The 19,387-nt window shown below is 35.8% G+C and overlaps 2 protein-coding genes across 6 annotated transcripts; one reads left to right on the top strand and one right to left on the bottom strand.

The window, feature by feature from the left end:
• The first annotated feature begins 542 nt into the window (after nt 1–542).
• LOC120092146 (porphobilinogen deaminase, chloroplastic) lies at nt 543–3,705 on the top strand. Its single transcript, XM_039050358.1, has 5 exons — nt 543–902; nt 1,772–2,177; nt 2,651–2,857; nt 3,041–3,218; nt 3,355–3,705. The coding sequence occupies exons 1-5, from the start codon at nt 676–678 to the stop codon at nt 3,465–3,467; spliced, it is 1,131 nt and encodes a 376-aa protein (XP_038906286.1). The 5' UTR covers nt 543–675; the 3' UTR covers nt 3,468–3,705.
• Nucleotides 3,706–4,379: 674 nt separating this feature from the next.
• On the bottom strand, nt 4,380–9,212 carry LOC120089904. 5 transcript variants are annotated; one of them, XM_039047340.1, is made up of 4 exons: nt 9,093–9,212; nt 7,756–7,850; nt 6,195–6,469; nt 4,380–5,396 (listed from the first exon to the last, which is right to left on the bottom strand). In XM_039047340.1, exons 1-4 carry the CDS (start codon nt 9,120–9,122, stop codon nt 4,591–4,593), a joined length of 1,206 nt encoding a protein of 401 aa, XP_038903268.1. In that variant the 5' UTR covers nt 9,123–9,212; the 3' UTR covers nt 4,380–4,590. The 5 variants fall into 5 exon arrangements, with proteins under 5 accessions (XP_038903268.1, XP_038903269.1, XP_038903270.1 ...); XM_039047341.1 differs by lacking the exon at nt 9,093–9,212 and adding an exon at nt 8,001–8,418; XM_039047342.1 differs by lacking the exon at nt 9,093–9,212 and adding an exon at nt 6,800–6,907.
• Between the last annotated feature and the right edge of the window lie 10,175 nt (nt 9,213–19,387).

Genomic DNA, 19,387 nt, shown 5'->3' with positions numbered 1-19,387 from the left:
GATGAAAAATGAAAGAGAAATGAAGAAAGAAATGGTGTAATAAAGAAGAAGAAAGATTAAGAGAAGATAGAAAGAAAAGGAAAAAAAAAAAGAAAGAGATAAAAACGTGAGTCATCGTGGAAATTATTTGTAAATTGAGAGTGAAGAGGAGAGGGAGAACGTAATTATTAAAAATTACAATATTTTTCTAAATATTTTTAAAAAATACCACAGTTTCATAAATATTTTAAAAAATTACCATAGTAATTTAAATCTTACCTAATATTACGCTTTACCATTTTTAAATTAAAAAATGTTTATCATTTTTCAAAACGCACAATTAAAAATTTTGCCAATCCTAATTGAAAAGTAAGAAAAAAAAAAAAAAAGTCAATGAATCATGCAACCAAGTCCAAGACTCCAAGTTATGAACAGATCAAACCGTTCCTGAACCGGTCTGTAAAGAGGACCGACCCCCCCCCCCCCCCCCTCCCGCCCCCCCCCCCCCCCCCCCCTTTTTTTTTTGTTTTCTTTTTTAGCAAATCGAATTGAAATGGATGAGAATCCTATCCGCCAACGCGAATGCAGACATTTCCCCTGTTGGGTCATCAAAAACAATCCCTTCTAAGCTAACCCATTTCCCCTTTTTTCCTTCTTCTTCTTCTTCTTCTCAATCTCAAATAAACACTCTCTCAAATGGGTGTTTTATCTTCCCCTTCTGTAAGCCACTCTCCAATGCCTCGTCCTCGTAATGTTGGCTCCCTTTCTCTTCTTGGGTTCTCCTCACTTTCCCTTAAACCTCCTGCCTTCTCTAATGGCGCCAAGAAATTTCATGGGTTTGGCCTCATAAGAGCCTCTGTTGCCGTGGAGCAGCAGACAGAGAAGACCAAGGTCGCTCTCGTCAGAATTGGCACCAGAGGAAGGTAACTTTTTTGTTTTTGTTTTGTGGGTCTTTCTTAGGTTCTCTTTTGGTTTAATGGTTTTGGGTTGTTTTTAGTTTCTAATTTTGATTTTTGGCTGATTTGAGTTTGATGATGTGGGGGATTGAGTTATTTTTGAAGAGTTTGGGTTAGTTGAAGAAGTTCAGTATGTCTCTCCTGTTTGTACTTGAATATGTCAAAACTTGTATGTTCACTCTTAATTCAAATGTAGTATGGAAGTTGCATTTTTTGTGTGGTTGTAAATCAGATCATGAAGAACACTAAAGGGTGGAAACTGAACCAAATCAAAGAAAATAATAGATTCCTGAGGGCTAACAATTGTTTCGAACAACCTTCCTTACTTTTATGTGCTTGACTACTAAATTTAAAGTATTCATGTTGCTCATGCCATCAATCTTAGGATCCAATCTGCTGCTGTTAGAGTAGAATGAGTTCTTCATAAGAAGAGCAAATCTAAGAGGGGCTTTGAATTTGAAGATTTCATGTTTCTTCACTTATACGGTTTCATGTTTCTCTTTAGGTTTCAAATTCGAAGTTTTTATGTAACTACTCTATAGATACTATTTTGCTTGATTGGTCCCCTTTTTCTAGGAGCCCCGAACTTGATTTTTTGTACGCCCTTGTATTATTTCATTTTTTTCTCAGTGAAATCTTTTCATTAAAAAAAAAAATGATGAAGAAGAGTTAGTTTATTCTGGTAGGAATTAAGGGGCATGTAGTTTTCTTACTGAAGCCGGGAGCTATGCCTATAAACACAGTCTACTTCATTTTCTATATGCTTGTTGATCTAAATCTTGTTTTGGGTTGCTTTATCTTCTTCTGTCACATATAATTTTCTGTGTATAGGACAGCCCATTAGCACTTGCCCAGGCTCATGAGACGAGAGACAAACTCATGGCCTCCCATCCCGAGCTAGCCGAAGATGGGGCCATTCAGATTGTTGTAATCAAAACAACTGGTGACAAAATACTCTCTCAGCCACTTGCAGACATTGGTGGGAAAGGCTTATTTACTAAAGAGATTGATGATGCACTTATTAATGGTGACATCGACATTGCTGTTCACTCAATGAAAGATGTACCGACTTACTTACCTGAAAAGACCATCCTTCCATGTAATCTTCCAAGGGAGGATGTCCGCGATGCCTTCATTTCTCTAAGTGCAGGTTCACTCGCTGAGCTTCCAGCTGGAAGCATCATTGGGACAGCTTCACTGAGAAGAAAGTCTCAGCTACTGAATAGATATCCATCCCTCAAAGTAAGTTTGCTGTGTTATTTAATGGAAAAACGTCCAAAAAGTTTCTGTTCTATGTTTACATTGCTACAAGAGTTAATAGGTTGTTGGTCTCAGCGGTTGATGTGTGAAATAGGCTCCTAGAAAATACAATAGAAAGAATGTCTCTTTGGTTTTCTTTCTAAGTTGGTTGATCTTTAAAACCTCAACTACATTGCTGTTGTCTATGTTCTCTCGTCAAATTTCAACTTTCTCCTTGTTATGCATTGCTAATACAATGGGGTATGCATTGTTTGATAACGATCGGTTATTTTCTCATACAAGATTGGAAAATTCCCTACTGCTCCACCTGTCCTTTCTTTAAATTTAGAATGCTTGACTCTCGATGGAACATTACATGCTTTAATAGATGTTCAAAGAGTCTTACATTTTCAATCTTGTAGATTGATTCTGACACTCTCTCGTTTTTTCCGTTGTTGGTTGGTATCATTCGTTAGGTGCTGGAGAATTTTCGTGGCAATGTCCAAACAAGGTTGAGAAAACTGAATGAAGGTGTGGTCCAAGCAACACTGTTGGCTCTAGCTGGACTTCGGCGTTTAAATATGACAGAAAACGTTACTTCGATCCTTTCAATTGATGAAATGCTTCCAGCTGTTGCTCAGGGAGCTATTGGGATTGCTTGTCGAACCGATGATGACAAAATGGTTCGTTTTCGTTAGCTATAAAATTGATGTTCGCCCATATTAGTCTAACAATTTCCATTATAACTATGTCTTCTTGAGAAAATCATCGTTTCTACTCAAATGGCTGACTTATCTCATTATACCATTAAAATTCATTGCTTGGAAATGCTTAATGTCTTTTCTATTTGGTTTCTCATTGTGCAGGCCAATTACTTAGCCTCATTAAACCATGAGGAAACAAGACTGGCTGTTGTTTGTGAGAGAGCTTTCCTTGAGACTCTTGATGGATCTTGCCGAACTCCAATCGCAGGATATGCTTCCAGAGATGAAGATGGCAATTGTATATTTAAAGGGTTGGTGGCTTCCCCAGATGGAACACGAGGTATTACGATCATCATCCATGATCAGATGAAATTAACTTCCACCCTTATTTTCATTAGCTTCTTCTCTTCATTGCTAGAACATTGATTGTCTTCATCTTTTAATCATTACCTTTGTTTCTTCACTATCCATTTCAGTTCTTGAAACTTCTAGACGAGGTCCATACGCTATTGACGATATGATTGCAATGGGGAAGGATGCTGGCAAGGAGCTTCTTTCTCGAGCAGGTCCCGGTTTCTTCGATAGCTAGTTAGTTTTCTTAGAATTTAGGATAAGGCCAGCGAGAAAAGATCAAGGCTTCATATCCAAATTTTCAAGTGAGTATTTATTCATCCTTTGAGATGAAGCTTGTATTTTAAATATGAATTTTTTTCCCACCCCTTTGTTTCCTTTTAATTGGTTGTGTAAATTAGAACAGAAATCATTTAGACTTTCTTGGCTTCCGCGAATAATCAATACAATTTTCCCCCTCATTTGTGGCTTTCCAATATGGCTTTATTATCATTTTTCTATGAGAAAGAATGGTATGAGAAACCTTTTTCTTCAAGTATACATTAAAATCAAAATAGTCGAAAAGAAATCAAAATTGAAAGTAGATGGAAAATTCAAATATCTTGGTCATTATTAATTTTGGGAGTTTGGTTTTATCAATTTTGTGGTTTTGTAGTGTCTAAATGCATTGAAATTCACCGATCTAAAGTAGATACGTACAATTTTCTTGAGATCTTCTAACAAAAACAACGAAAAAAATAATATTTAATCAAACATTTGAAAAATATATACTTCAACGTAAAACTTTAGTCTATTTTAACCATCACAAAATTGAACTAGTGGTCAATAAAAATCAAGTCATATAAAGGAATTGGGATGAATTGAAATTAGGATGATCACCTACTTAAGATTTAACATCTTATGAGTTACTTTGGCAATAAAATATAATAGAATTCTTGTCTTGTGAGAATAGTTGAGGTATGTACGGACAATTTTCTGTTGGTTTAGTTTGTACAACTTCTCCCAACAACATTTTTGTACAACTACTTAGAATCCACAAGCTTGCACTAGTTGAAGAATTGACCTCAATTGTTTTGAAGACGAACTCTGAGGATTTTCTAGAAGATCACACAAGAAGTGATAAAGCAGATTCCTCAACAGACAAACAACGTTTCATTGCAAAACAATTCTATTCATCTCATGGAAATTCAGAACAGGCTTTCGAAAATTTAAGTATACTCTTAGTCAGCCTTATTCTTGTACATCAGTTATAGCCATCTTAAGAAAAAATTACTACAGTTTGAGGAGAAAAGTTATCGAAAGGATTATCTGAACTCGCCAACAAAATCAGAACAATGGTGTCATACCTTTGACAAGACGAGTCAACTCCATCTCCTCCTATCTTCCTCTTCATCAACAGGAGTATACCATGATGGCCGACGCTTGGAGTTGCTCAATCTGTAATTTAAGAGCACTTCTTCATTGCAGAGTGCCCGAGTTGCAACCAGAACAATTGTCTTCAAAATGGGAGTATCTGATCCGTTGATTCTCGAACGTCCAGACTTGAACCAAAAGCTACCGAGCCTCTTCATGTTCATTTCTTCATTTGCAAATGATACATTTGGAATATAAACTCTCATGTCCTTCTCAGTCAAGGGGAAATCATAAGGGCAAAGCATGACATTTGGAACCATATCCTTAGCTGGGTGGTTGGCGAAATGAGCAAATGCTAGAGGGTTTCTACGTTCTAGAGCATCACCACCATGCCCCACTCGTTTGGCTTCTAAAGGTTTGCTCAGCATTCGCCAAAGACGATCTGATTTCTCGTCGCCTTGTTTGATCGGGTTACTTTCGGGTACAGTTAAGCCATGCCATACCTCGCGGATATCAGCACCTAAACCCCAGGGTTGGGCATTGATCACAGTTCCGTCGTACCTCGTGATCAGATAAGGGTTCTGAGCATCAACTCTTGGATATCCAGGAATGTATTGATAATGAGCAGGGGAATATATAACGCCTGGGTATATCGCTATAACAGATCCGACATCAGCTTCACCATCTATAAAAAGACCTTGTCCAGCATCCTTGTGAGGGATTTGAGATGGCTGGATGTCAAGAGTGTAGCCAATTTCATCCTTTAATTTCTGAGAAAGTTCAGAACGTCCCAATGGCCTTGTCGTTGGGATATCTGTGCTGTGAATGCATCAGTAACCAGTAGTCATCACAGGTGTGAAAGGAGAAAAGATATAACGACAAAAAGCTTTAGTTACCAAAAGAAAATATCTATACGAGCTGCAGGGAGTTGAGTTCTAAAACTGACTTGGAACATATTAACTGTTAAAAAAAAAAAAACTATTTTTCTTAACATTTGCTTATTAACTATTTTTCTTAACATTTGCTTATTCTCACGAGCAGTCTATTACTGAGATGAGAATCATTATGTTTTTTTTTTTTTTTTTCTAAAAAATAAGACTAGTGAACAGTTCTACTTTTCCTTTTTTTGGGGATAAGAAACAATGTAAATAGTTTAAGAAATTTAAAAATTATTGTGGAAAGCAAACTGCCAACCAACCCTAAACAACTAGTTTCTGGGGTACTGACGCATGTAGGGAGTTCAATTTTTCTTGGCTGATGATCTTTTACCCTCTTGGCTGGTGAGCTAGGAAATCCTATTAGCACCTAGCGCATATTCACTCAGTATTTTAAGACAGGAGCAGGGTGATGCACAATTTAAAATGGCATAATGAAAAACTTATTAACTTCAGCACTATGCACAATTTAAAATGTGAAGCCGGCAACTTAAATATCATTTACATGGATTGACGCTGGGAAAGGTAAGCCAAGTTTTCTAGGGAAAGCAAATTGTAAAAAGATCTTGCTTATGTCTGGGAAATCCAATTACATCAGCAACGAGTGATTAGTTCATGGTAAACATTTAACATTTGAGAGAGCCTTCCAGAAATTGACTAGAGCAAGAGAATCTAACCAGCCATATCAGTAGGTGGACTAGTTCTGCCAACAGCAAAACTAAGACCACTTTTTCGAACAGCATCACTGGATTTTTCAGGGGATTCTGCAGGTTCATTGCTCTTCCTCGTATCTGGAAGAAGAATTTCATCCATATGCATGCAAAAACTTTTAACCTGCGAGTGGATGTTCTCTTGTACTTGCTTTTGTTGATCAGCAAAAGAAGCTTTAGTGGCCATGTCAATGATCTCCTCTGCATCAGCCTCAGCAGCATTCATTCCCAAACGGTTGTAGCTGGAGGTTCAAAATTTTATGAGACGAATGCCTTTCATATATATATATGGTAAACCAAACTTTCATTGAGAAAGAAAATGAAAGAATACAAGGGAAAACAAAAAAGGAGAGCCAAATAACAAACTACAAAACAGAGCTCCAATCCAATAAAATAAAACATAGTGAGTAATTACAAAAAGATCTTGTCACCAAAGCCCAAAGAGAATCATGGAATCTAACAAGGGACCAAACATCCCTATAGGATCTCTACTGCTCCAAAGATTCTACTGTTCATTTGTTTTTGTTTATAAGATGAATACTAACGAAGCATACAAATGAATATAAACTTGCCGAAGTATAAGCTTGAGCAGGTCACATTCTGAAAGTTCTGCCATCATTTTTCTTTTCCGCTGTGAAGAGAGATGGAAACTCAAAAGGATTTATACCTAACAAAGGAACCTTCATCCGGACCCCAGTTAGTGAACGCGATGATAGGGGATGAATTGATAGGATAAGGGTGACTAGGTAATGTTATGAACAGATCAATTGATGCCATAACAATTTACAATAAAAGAAATTCAGTTTAGCTACAGATAAAAAAATAAGAAATAAAAAAGATTAAGATTTTCTGTGGAATAAGAAACAAATATACCATTCAAACAACATATACAAAGCAGAGGGGTAGAAGAAATAAACGAGACATCAACAAAGAAGCCAAACAGATTATTAAAATCCTCACTAGTTGGTACAAATCCTAAAAAGAGAACGATTACAAAAAAAACATTACCATAGCCCCCGAGAAGCAGGTAGAAAGCAAAATTATAGCATAATAGGAATAGCTACTACCTACCTTCATGAAAATTTTCTAATCCTTTCACGCCAGATCTCCCAAAAAATACCCATAACCACCATACTCCACTAAACCCTGGCCCTAATTCTATGTTTTCCCAAAAACCCCTATGGAAAGAAAAGCTTTAATCACCGTAACCCACTAAACCCTAGCCCTTATTCTATGATTGTCCAAAAACCCAAGTAAACCCTAAACCTGCCAAGAAATATTTTTTATGGCATCCAAACTAGCAATGATGCAGTCAGGATAAAATATTTTGATACTAATTATCTTGATTCATATTCCAGTACAAGACAAATGAGCATGATTAGCACTAGAAGAACTGTCAAGAAGAAAATGGGCCTTGGAGATTTTTATGGACAATAGACCTAGGACTGGAATTTCCATGGACACACAAAAGTTTGGAGCAGTTAAACTGAATTTTGGAACCACGTGGTACAATAGAAAGTTAAATGACCTGGTGAAAAGGAACAAGCGGTTCATATCTGCTTCAAACTGTAGCCGCCTTGGATCCCTTGCAAACATTGGATTTTTTGCAAGAACCTTCACAGCCTGAATTTGTAAGAGTGTATAAACATCAGTACAAATAAAAATAAAAATAAAAATAAATCAGACAGGGCATATTATGGTATTCATTTTAGAATGTAATGGGAACAACATTGGTAAGAAAAATTTCAGACAATTGTAAGGTCGTCACCTTACCATTTGATTGAAATTAAGAGCAGAAACAAAATTCAACAACACAAGAACATAAAACAACCCCTCAAAATCGAGAGGGCTAGTATTGTACTCTCTCCTTTGCAATCCCAACACACGGTTCTATTGCCAATTAAAACGTACCACCCTCTAACACACTACTGCCCTTTAAAAGCTATCCCTCACTCCCCCCAATATAAAACGATTTCCACTAACTAATTGTCTGGTGATCTTTTGCCTTGTGACCCCTCCTAAAACTAGTATTTGTCATTAGAGGCCTAGCAATACCACATCGTGACCTCTATTTAGTTCTCTAAATAAGACAAAAGATGCGGGTATACATGGTTGCCTGACATATAACTTGCAAGCATCTTAAATAATAGAGAAGATCAATCTTAAGCACATCAAGAAATACATCCACCCCATTAGAAGGAAAGTTACCAAAGGAGGAACTACGAGAAGAACTTCAGAAATCAAGGTTCCTGTCACCTTAAGATTAGCAATGTGACAACCACATATTCTTGTAAAACATGAATACGCAAGTGTATATAAACCACATGGTGGAGAAGCGTCCTACCAATCTGAAACTCTACTAGTTTAATTGCAAGGTCCCACAAATTCCTCAATTTCAATACACTTACTTTACTAGAACGTTTTTCCATCAAGTTTACTACTAATATCATTATTTTGAAGCTGTATTCTCTTTCTCTGGATAAGATGCTGCATTAATTAAACAACCATAAAGACCGTGATTGATGATACAATCAAAAGAACATACTCAGAATACAAGAATGCCGATCTCTTAATTAAATTCAGACAGTCTCACATCGAAAGCGCAAAAGCAGAAATATAGAACAAGCTTAATTAAAATGAAAAACCACAAACCGAGAAACTAGTTAATTCAACTAAGAAATCTCCATATAAACATATCAATATGGATGAGTACATAAATTCATAGAACGCCCGAGAAGAATGAAGCTGGCTTGAATTCAGTAATGGATCTTTAGCTAACACTCGAATATTAACCTACATTCTCTATCTTTCTCTCCATTTCTCATCATTTTCCAGCGCTTTCTCAAGAAAATTAAGAACATTTACCTCTTGAAATTTCTGAAACAGAAAGGCCATTGAACGAATTAAACTGTGTAGTTGAGGATTCAAGTGTACAAAATTTTCTCCCGCGAACAAGAAGCTACAGACCAGGAAATTTAGAACTAAATCCCCGAAGTGGAAAACATTTTATATATATTTATGAGAGTGTGTGGTCAATCACGCACGTAGCACGTGCGTAATTCTCTGGGCCTATTGGATATATGAAGGCTTTGTTGGGTTTCGAAAACAGATACAGGGCCGAACGTGGAGGCCTAAAGGAAAATTACAGGGCTTAAGACAAATAACCAATTTTAAATTTTCGTTTGGAAAAACAATAAAGTGTTTTTAAATTTGTAAAAATGGCAAAACAATTTTTAAAATAAGAAAATACTAATTAGTAAATATGAAAACTATCACTACACATTAAAATTGATAAAACCAAACATTACAAACTAAAACAAATTCAAAAAAGCGTAAATATACTGTAATATATGCAAATATACTATATTGTTGCATTACATTATATCGAATGTTGTCAAACACCTCTACCACGAAAGCAACTAAAATTTACAACAAACTCCAAAACAATCTTTAATTTAATTGAAGCAAGCCATATCACATAAAACTAAAACTTTAACAAAAACTCACAAAACATCCCTAATACTCACCTAAATATTGTTGGCCCATTACTCTTACAACCACACAACGATAGTAGTGATGGTATATGGTAAATAGCAGCCAAAAAGATATTAAGAAAAAAAAGAGAGAGTGAATGGGAGAGGAAGATCCATGACACTTATCTATGCTACCCTTCACCATGGAGGTAGTCTCAACACAAATGGCCGTGTGAGGTAGTAGATGGGTGTGGCAGAATGGCTCGTGGTAGACTGCAGTTGAGCAGAATGGCACAGACGGCGACGTTGCTCTTCATGCAAAGGAGGAAACTCGTGAAAGAAGAGAAGGAGGTGACTTTGTGAGGCATGGTAGAAAATTAGGTTTCTTTATTTTTCTTTATTTTCTTTTTTTTTTAAATGTTTTTTTAACTTACAAAATCTTAATAAAATAATGTTCTAAATATATATATATATATTGAGAGCAATAACCTAAAACTTAGGTTTTTTTTTAAAATGTTATTTTAACTCAACTTTTATATGAATATAAGGGGGTGTTTGGCTCACCCACATGAGTTGAGTTGAGTTGGTATAATATACCAACTCATTGTTTGGTCCACCGACTTTAAATGTTGGTGGAGTTGAGTTAGTATACTTTACCAACTCACCTCAACTTTCCCTTCTTTCCATGTTTTCAGTGGCTCCACCCATCGGCCACTGTCACTCTCCGATAACTAACTCCAGGCTCCGAAAACCACCTCTCATGAAAACTTCGGCGACCAACTCTGGACTCCGACAACCACCTCTGATGAAAACTTCGGTGACCAACTCTGGACTCCGAAAACCACCTCTGATGGCAGCGACCAACTCTGGGCTCCAATAACCACCTCCGATGACAAATTCCGGTGACGAAATTTGGACTCCGACAACCACCTCTGATGACAGTTCTGGCGACCAACTCCGAGTTTCGACAAACTTCGCACGACCAACTCTGACAACCAATTCTGACCTCCGATAACCACCTCCGATGGCCTAACTTTGATGACCACCTTCGCGCTACCAACTTTGATGACCTATTGGCTCTGACAAAAAACTACGATGACCAACTCCGATAATCACCTTCATAGGCTTCGACAACCACCTCCAACTACAAACTCCGATGAAAATCACCTTTAACGATTACCTTTGAGCGAGTAACTCCGACGACCAACTCTAATACCATCTTCATGCGACTAACTTTGGGCTTCGACAACCACCTTCGATGAAAAATCCGATGACTAACTCCAGGCCTGTCTCTTATACACATCTAGATGTGTATAAGAGACAGACCTAACTCCGACGACCAACTCAAGGCTTCGACAACCACCTTCAACGACAAACTCCGACAACCAACTCTAATACCATCTTCATGCGACTAACTTTGGGCTCCGACAGTCACCTCCGACTACAATCTCTAGCGAAAATCATATTCGATGATCAACTTCAACGACCACTTTTGCCTGACCAACTCCGGGATTTGAAAATCACTTCCGATGACAAACTTTGACACCCAACTCCGATACACCTTCATGATCAATTTTAGGCTCCGATAACCACCTTGGCTATAAACTCTAGCAAAAATCATCTTCGATAATCAACTTCGAAAACCTATTTCAACTACTATAAGACTGACGACTGTTACAGTATGTTGTATGGTTGTTGATTATATAAAAAATATTATTTTGTCTACATTAAGTGCAATATTTATACGTAATGAATTCATATATCAAATGAGTGTTAAGGATATTTAGCCGAAAAGTATGTATGTAGTTGAAAAGTATGTAACATATAGCAAAAAACTATCATATGAAAATTTGTTTCCTTGAACATTTTCCAACAAGAATTAGTGAAAAATAGAGATTTTTTTCTTTGATGATCCTCCAAATTTAGAGGAAATGAAAGTGAAACTGTTGAAGAAATGTGATGACATTCCATTGACTGTTACGATGATGGGGGAGATTTAATTAAAAAAAAAAAAAAAACATACATGACATAGTAAAAATATAGAGTAACAATAGGAATAAGAATAAAAAGAAGAAGATGATAATGAAATTCATGGAGAAAAGTTGATTAGAAAGTTTTGATTTTGCTTTATTTTCTCATTTTCTTTAATCATATTTCTACCAGAAATTAATGGGTTAATGGTTGTGCATTGCCCAAAAAAGAAAGAAAGAAATAAAAGTTCTGAAAATTAAAAGAAAAAAATTACAATCCATATTTATTCCAACAAAGATGGGTAGAATTATTGAATAAAAAAGTTTCAAAACAAAAATAGTAATCATAAAAGCATATTATTTAGAGTTCAAAAAATTGTATCAGATACCAGAGATATGAACTTAACTCTGCACCCCAAACACAAACATATGAACTCAACTAAATAACTCTACACCCGAAACATAGACATATAAACTCCACAGAATATATGAACTCCACAGACATATGAACTTCAGATATCCTATCTCAACCCAACACCCCAAACAATCCCTAAGTGAAATTTTTATTTTCCATCTTAAATTCCAAATACCTAGATCTAATTTTTATATCTATTATAAAATAATTTTCTTTTCTAATAAATTTAAGTTTCGCTCTAAAAATTTGAAAGCAAAAGAAATACATTATGAAACTTACATTCAAAGTCTCTAATAAAAAATTTGAAAACAAAAATATGTTAATTTAGACTATCGTAAATCTAATTTATTAGATTGCAAAATATCCATTAAATTCAAACCAAGCCAAATTTTGACTTTATCCAACCCATGACTTATAAATCAAGTTATAAAGATAAAATCCATAACTAAAATTTGAATATATGGAAAATAACTATCTAACCTTACATTACAATTACATTATATGTGTAAATATAGGTTAATTAAATTCCATAACTAATTTGAATCAATTAGGAGGAGAAAAACAAGGAAGAAATTGGTTTGTTTTAAATCAATTTGTGAAGTAGTTATCAAAATCTAATTTGAATATTAAAAATAAATTCAAATTTCAAAGGAAGGCAAAAATTACGGAATGACGCTCAGTTTCAGTTTTGAAAATGGATCCGTTAGATTATAATATGATTAATTTGGTTATTAATCAAGCTTTCCAATTACCTTGTATTTATATCCTTGTTATTAATCAAGCTCTCTACTTACACTATATTTATATCTTGGTTATTAATAAAGCTCTACATTTACACTGTATTTAATATTTCAGCCATACGAACCAACTAAGAGCAAATTAGATATTATCAAAATGTCAGCTAAAATAGGGACTAAATATGAAATATGTACAATTGAATCTAATAACATATACAAAACAATTTAAACCTTAAAAAATATGGAAAAAAAATATCATGTTTATTTATTAAGAATATGTTTAAAATAATGAAAAACAACCTAAACATTTAAATAAATTTAAAATTTGATTATTAAAATGAAATTTGATAATATATGGATATTTAAAATATAATTTTGATAAAAAAATTCAGGATATTTAATTTAAGTGAGATTAATTTGAAAAGTGTTCAAACAGAATCTAAATTAATGATAAAATATGCATTGAAATGTTAACTACGTGATAAAAATCAGGAAGGACGTTTTTAGGGGAGGATGGTTATTTTGAGGAAGACGGTTATTTTTAGTTTTTCAAATGAACAATTAGAGGGAAGGTGAAGAACTAAGGCATCAACAATTATCTGGTATACAAACCTCGTCATTGTCTATTATTCTACACTTACCATATATTTGTAGTTTCAACAATAATAAAAGTTATGTACTAGACAACGGTAAAATAAGGACTTGAAAATTCGCGACCATGTGCATGTCACGGAGTTGCCATAAATCTTATTATTTGCCGGTTTTGTCATATTTCAAAACCAAGCCCTAAAATCCACCATACGCTCCAATTTCTCAAAATTATAAGGGCTTTATACACTACTAATCTATTTTAATAGGTCCAATTACACTAATAGCTAATTTTCATGAATAGCCTAATGGGTGGGATATTTAAAAGAAAAATAGGTTGAAAAGTCATAGAAACCCCTGAATTAAATTGAACGCTTCTTAAAAGAGGAAAAAAAGGGGATATTTGAAACGACATTAATGGAAAAGATTAAATTATGCGCCTAATTTTATGTTCCCTAAATGGTAGATACTAAATCGATATCTTAGAAACCCTCCCATTTGTGTAACATTTGGAAAAAATTCTTCTTCATGAAATTGAAAGGGTTGTTGGAGATGTGGCAGAAGGGATGGTCCTGTGATTAGCTGAGCAAGGACTTTTTGAATGTATTAAAGTGTGAAGCGAAATTGTTCATGTTGCCTCTGCTTCTGATGCTGAATAAAATTCCTCATCAAAATCTGCTGGCATTGAAATTGTTGAGATTGTCATTGGATAAATTCTCGCAACTCGATTTTTTGTTGCGCGGGCTCTCATTTTTGTTGCATAAGTGTTTCTCTTTAGCGCAAAAACTCACTGAGACTCCCGAAGAGTGGTTCCCAGAGGTCATCATGCAAGGATTTATGCAAGTCAAGTTTGTGTCAACTGTTTCATCTTCAGGCAAAGAAGGACTGTTGTGTTGATCTTGGGATGCGAGGTGGATACCTCCTAGCCTCACTAATGCCTGATCCTTCACCCATTTGAAAAGTAGTGGGGCGAGGGAGGCTTGGGTGATCAATAGTAGGCGTTGGCGGATGAACGCCTGAGATCACTGACTCCTCAGAAATGAAAGCCTTGCTTTTATCTTTTTTTGGAGGCAGTGAAGGCATTTTCTCCCCTGGTTTAAGCGGTAAGAGAGGAAGGAAAGGTTCAATAGGAAGGATGGAAGGGCATTCATTTAAGTCCGCTGACAATATTGGAGACTCCCTTCTCAATTGCTAGTGAGATGGAGAAATGATCTCAACTTTCGATTCATCATAGTGTGGAGATGGAGTCTGTTGCTTAGGTTGCGGTGGAGGAGATTTTTCTTTCTCAATTTCTTTTTCTTTTTCTCTTACAACCAATTCAAGATGAAGGGAGGGCGATCTCTCTATATTTTCAGCCCGAGGCGATATGGTCAAATTTCCTTCTCCAACAAGCAAAGAAGGCATGTTGAGTAAATATTCAACTTTAGCACTCGATGCGAGGGTTTCAAAAAACCTTTTCACCAATTTTCTTCTTTTGTGTTGATGAGGTTGCGATAGAGGTATAGTCTGTGATTGAGAAGGTCGTTTCTTGTTTAACTGCCTCTGGTTGAAGTGCCAAATCTCTCAATAGCCATCGGAGAGTGCTATTTATGATGACTACCCGGACAGACACCTCTTCTTCTTCATTTTCCAAAATGCCTTAGCTAGCACATAACTTTGTTATAAGGAAGGGGAAGAATAACTTTCCTCTTGGCTTGAAAAACATAGCCCAAATTTGGGCTGCGATGATGCACTTGACGTCCATTAGTATGCATCGCATGATGCAGAATATAGCCATTACTTTGTCCTTTGAAATAGAGCTATTGTGCATGGTTGGGAGCAGTTTTTTCTTAACAAAATAGAGCCAGACATTTACCACAGGAGTTAGGCTATACATTGAGGGCCGAAGTGAAGGAATTTTCAGCAGACGTCTTGGTAAGTGTATGAATGAGCAAATCCTTTAGTGAGGCTGAGAATGGGGAGAGGAAGGATGAGTTTCACTAACTAGAATAGCCAATTGAAATTGGCGACGAGGGGATTGAGAAGATGAAGGAGCCAGCCGTTTATTTTGGGAAGAAAATGGCACAATGGAAGAAACCTTGGAAATGTCTTTTTGGACTCATTGGGTAGGATAGAAGAAAATCGAGGGAAAAAAGGAAGAGATTATCGGTGGTTCTTGATTAGAATGGTCGTCGGAGTGCAAGGAATTCAAGGGCTCTAAGAGCTCAAAATGGGGAACGAAAGAGGAGAAGAAGAAGGAGCGAAGGTTTTATAGGCGTGAGTGGACACGTGAAATTAAGCATGACATCATCAAATGATCAGTTGTTTCATTTCATTTTCTCTGTAAAAATGACAGGAAACTTCCATTCAATCAAAGACGGCTGAAACTCTCTGTCGTACCTCTTTCCTGGTTTGGATCGTTAATGGTTTTTTTGAACATGTCTGCCTTCTACCTCGGGCCATCGACATCATATGCTCTACTGAAATAGATTTCGCGGAAAACCTATTTATAGCCTTCGTATTTCTTTGAGAGAGTGAAGATCGGATTTCTCTTCTAATCTCCCTTAATGATGACACATTTAATAAAAAGAAGACATGACGTGTAAGAACGGTGAACGTGTTCGAAGTCCTTTCAAATCCCACTAACGGTCGAAACCCTTGGGGTACCCTCTCTTGCGTTGAGTGTGTTAGATGTTATGAGTTATTACCTTTCCACACCTTACACTCAACGTATCAATCTTTCGATTTCCTAATCATTCTAAACAATCAAGCAACCAATTTTTACAAAAGAAAATAGCTAAAAAGAAGCAAATATTAAAGCAATAAAGAAAACCAAACAAAAGCACAAAAGAAGAGTTTGAGATGCGTCCTTGATAATATGTGGTCATTCTTATTGTAGGGACCATCTCCACATTCATCTTTTACTCGAGGTCAGCAAGGTCTACGGAGACATTTTCTCTTTCAATATCGCCTCCATGGTATAGTTTAATTCGTTGATTGTTTACTTTAAACGCGTTGGAGCCATCCTCATTTGCAACCTCTACTATTCCATGCAAAAAAAAACTTCTTTAATAATGAAAGAACCAAAACATCGTGACTTCAACTTTTCTAGAAAGAGATGTAAACATGAGTAGTAATACTTTCTGTCTAACCTTAATTACAGAGATGTCTGTCGTGCCAATACTTTGTTTTCTCTTCCTAGATTTTTGCATTCTCATATGTGTTGAGCCTCTATTCTTCAAGCTCATTGAGTTGCAACTTTCTTGCTTCACCTACCAACTCAAGATTCAAATTATGTTTTTTAGTGCCCATAACGCCTTGGGTTCTAATTCTAGAGGATGGTGTTAGGCCTAGCCATACATTAACGCATAAGGTGACATCCCAATGGAAGTCTTATACATAGTGCGATAGGCTCATAAGCCCTCATCAAGGCGCTCCGCCCAATCTTTTTCTGAAGCATTTACCACTTTTTCTAGAATAGATTTAATCTCACAATTTGATATCTTCGCTTGGCCATTGGTGTGTGGATGATAGGTAGTGGTGATCTTATAGTTCACCTGAAATTTAGACAAGAGTTTAGGAGTAAGCAATTAACAAAGTGACCTTCATCGCTTATGAGCGTATGTGACATCTCAAAGCACGAACAATATTATTCTTAAGAAATTTTGACACAATTATTGTGTCATTCTTAGCACACAAATAACCTTAACCCACCTAGACACACAGTTAAATGCAACCAATATATATTGATGACCACATGATGGTGGAAATGGTCCCATGAAATCGATATTCCACACATCAAATAGTTCTACTTCCAGAATGGTGGTCAGGGGCATCTCATCTCGACGACCAATATTTCCAGTCCTTTGACATTTTCCGCAGTTTATAACATACTCACATGCATCTCTAAAAAGTGTGGGCCAAAAGAATCCACTTTTCAAAACCTTTGCAGTTGTCCTTTGGCTACCAAAATGCCCGCCATAAAGAGCCTCAAGAATTTTTTGACAGAATCTGCTGCATCTTCATTTCTAGAATTCATAGGATGTGATTAGTCCCTAACTTGTACATGTAGGGTTCATCCCAGCGATAGAACTTGCAGTCGTGAAAGATTTTCTTGCATTGGTGGTGATTGAAATTCTTGGGTCACTTCTTATAAACAACTTAATTAACAATATCTGTAAACTAGAGTTCTTTTTCTTCAACGTGAAAGAGTTATTCATCAAGAAACCCATCACTGCAGAGACAAGTGATCAACACCTGGTTTTCCATCTCGTTTTGATCCATTACTTCAAGGTAAAAATCTTGTAGTAATAGGATCCATTGGATTAACCTTGGTTTGACATCTTTCTTGCCATAAGGTACTTGATCATAGAGTGATCAGTATGCACAATCACCTTGGACCCTACTAGATATGCTCTAATTTTTTCAACAGAAAAGACCATGACCAAGAGTTCTTTCTCAACGGTAGTGTAATTCTCTTGTGCCTCATTGGGAGTTTTGTTGGTGTAGTAAATTGGTTGAATCATTTTGTCTGTGCGTTGACCCAGCATAGCACCTAGTGTCGCATCACTTGCATCATACATTAGTTTAAAAGGAAACGTCCAATCTGGTGTGATTGGAAACAATTCATCTTGTGTAGCTATCAACTCTCTAATCAGATAAATCCCTAAAATGGTATGCTTATTGAGTTGGCGAATCAGATAACCTTTACCTATACCGATCAAAGGACTGTCCTTATAGACAGGAGTGGAAAAGTGATAGGATGACTCTTCACTCGATATATGGATGTTAAACAGAAAGCACTGGCAACCACTAAAACAACAAAAATACTAACAACACGTAAACAAATAAAGACATATGGAAGTTGGTAACCCAGCTTGGTGATGAACTTGAAGGAGTATATCAGCATACAGCGGTAGCAACAAGGATCAATCAACATTCTAATTCATTAATTATGGCTGTAGATAAAGCATGCTCATACAATAATAAGAGGGTTTCAAGTCATACCTTTGTAGAACTTCTTTAAACTCGAATTCAGCTACAAATCTTCTCCAATTCTTCTTATGAACCACCTCAAGGTCTTTTCTACGATTCTCTTGGAGCCTTAGATTGAGTTGTGGGACTCAAAATAAGCTTGAACGAAATGAATTTGAAGAAGAAGCTCACTGATGCAACTTGAAGAACACTTCTTCAACTTTACAAGTTTTCAACAAAACTTCAGCAAGTTCATCAGCTATTGCATGCCCGATTTCCACTTCCATCTTCTCTATTTATTACAGGACATTCATGCAAAGAAGAAAGTTGCATGAGATGCAGCTCATGCATGATGAATTGAAGCAAAAGCAAGTGGGTTTTGAGTGAGCTACTTGGTTGAGTGGGATTTTCCATCTTTTCTCATTTTGTGTTTTTCCAATTTTACAAATTGATTTCCAAAATCAATTTTGATTTTAAAACTTGAAATTATTATTAATTTTACAAAATTATTTTCATAAATTAATTTTCTAATTAATAATACATAAATAATTTAATAATTTAATTAACTTTAATTAATTTAATATCAAATATTAAATTAATTTTATACAAATTTCACTTTTATGAATTTAATACTTAAATCATATTTAAATATTAGTTAATCCTCTAATTCTGTTTAATTCCAAAATTAAACGTGTAATTATATCACATATAATTACTAATTCCCTAATTCTAATTTGAACATTTCAAATTAACTTATCACGCTACTCTAAGGCTAATCCATTTACGAGCTAGTAGGGGATCTCATGGACCCACAGATCATGGGCTCTAATGATCTACTAAACTTTTTATATCGAATTAATCCTAATTTGTTAACTAATGGTTCACTCCACTAAAGCCCATAGTTGCACTTCCCTCACTGTAGATATATTATGTGCACATGATTTAACCATAATTAGTAAGTTGAACCTTCACAGATTGTTCGTAATAATGGCTGGGTTAAATGTTTGTTTTATCTTTGAGATTA

Source organism: Benincasa hispida, chromosome 11 (assembly GCF_009727055.1).
Source record: "Benincasa hispida cultivar B227 chromosome 11, ASM972705v1, whole genome shotgun sequence".
Lineage (NCBI taxonomy): Eukaryota > Viridiplantae > Streptophyta > Magnoliopsida > Cucurbitales > Cucurbitaceae > Benincasa > Benincasa hispida.
The sequence above is the reverse complement of the archived record's forward strand: the minus strand, read 5'-3'. Positions and strand labels throughout refer to the sequence as shown.

Coding starts and splice junctions, on each gene's coding strand:
- LOC120092146 (XM_039050358.1), top strand. CDS start 676: ATGGGTGTTTTATCTTCCCCTTCTGTAAGCCACTCTCCAATGCCTCGT. Junction 2,178..2,650: donor ATAGATATCCATCCCTCAAA/GTAAGTTTGCTG, acceptor ATCATTCGTTAG/GTGCTGGAGAATTTTCGTGG. Junction 2,858..3,040: donor GAACCGATGATGACAAAATG/GTTCGTTTTCGT, acceptor CTCATTGTGCAG/GCCAATTACTTAGCCTCATT.
- LOC120089904 (XM_039047340.1), bottom strand. CDS start 9,122: ATGGCCTTTCTGTTTCAGAAATTTCAAGAG. Junction 7,851..9,092: donor TGTTTCAGAAATTTCAAGAG/GTAAATGTTCTT, acceptor TTACAAATTCAG/GCTGTGAAGGTTCTTGCAAA. Junction 6,470..7,755: donor CGCTTGTTCCTTTTCACCAG/GTCATTTAACTT, acceptor TTGAACCTCCAG/CTACAACCGTTTGGGAATGA.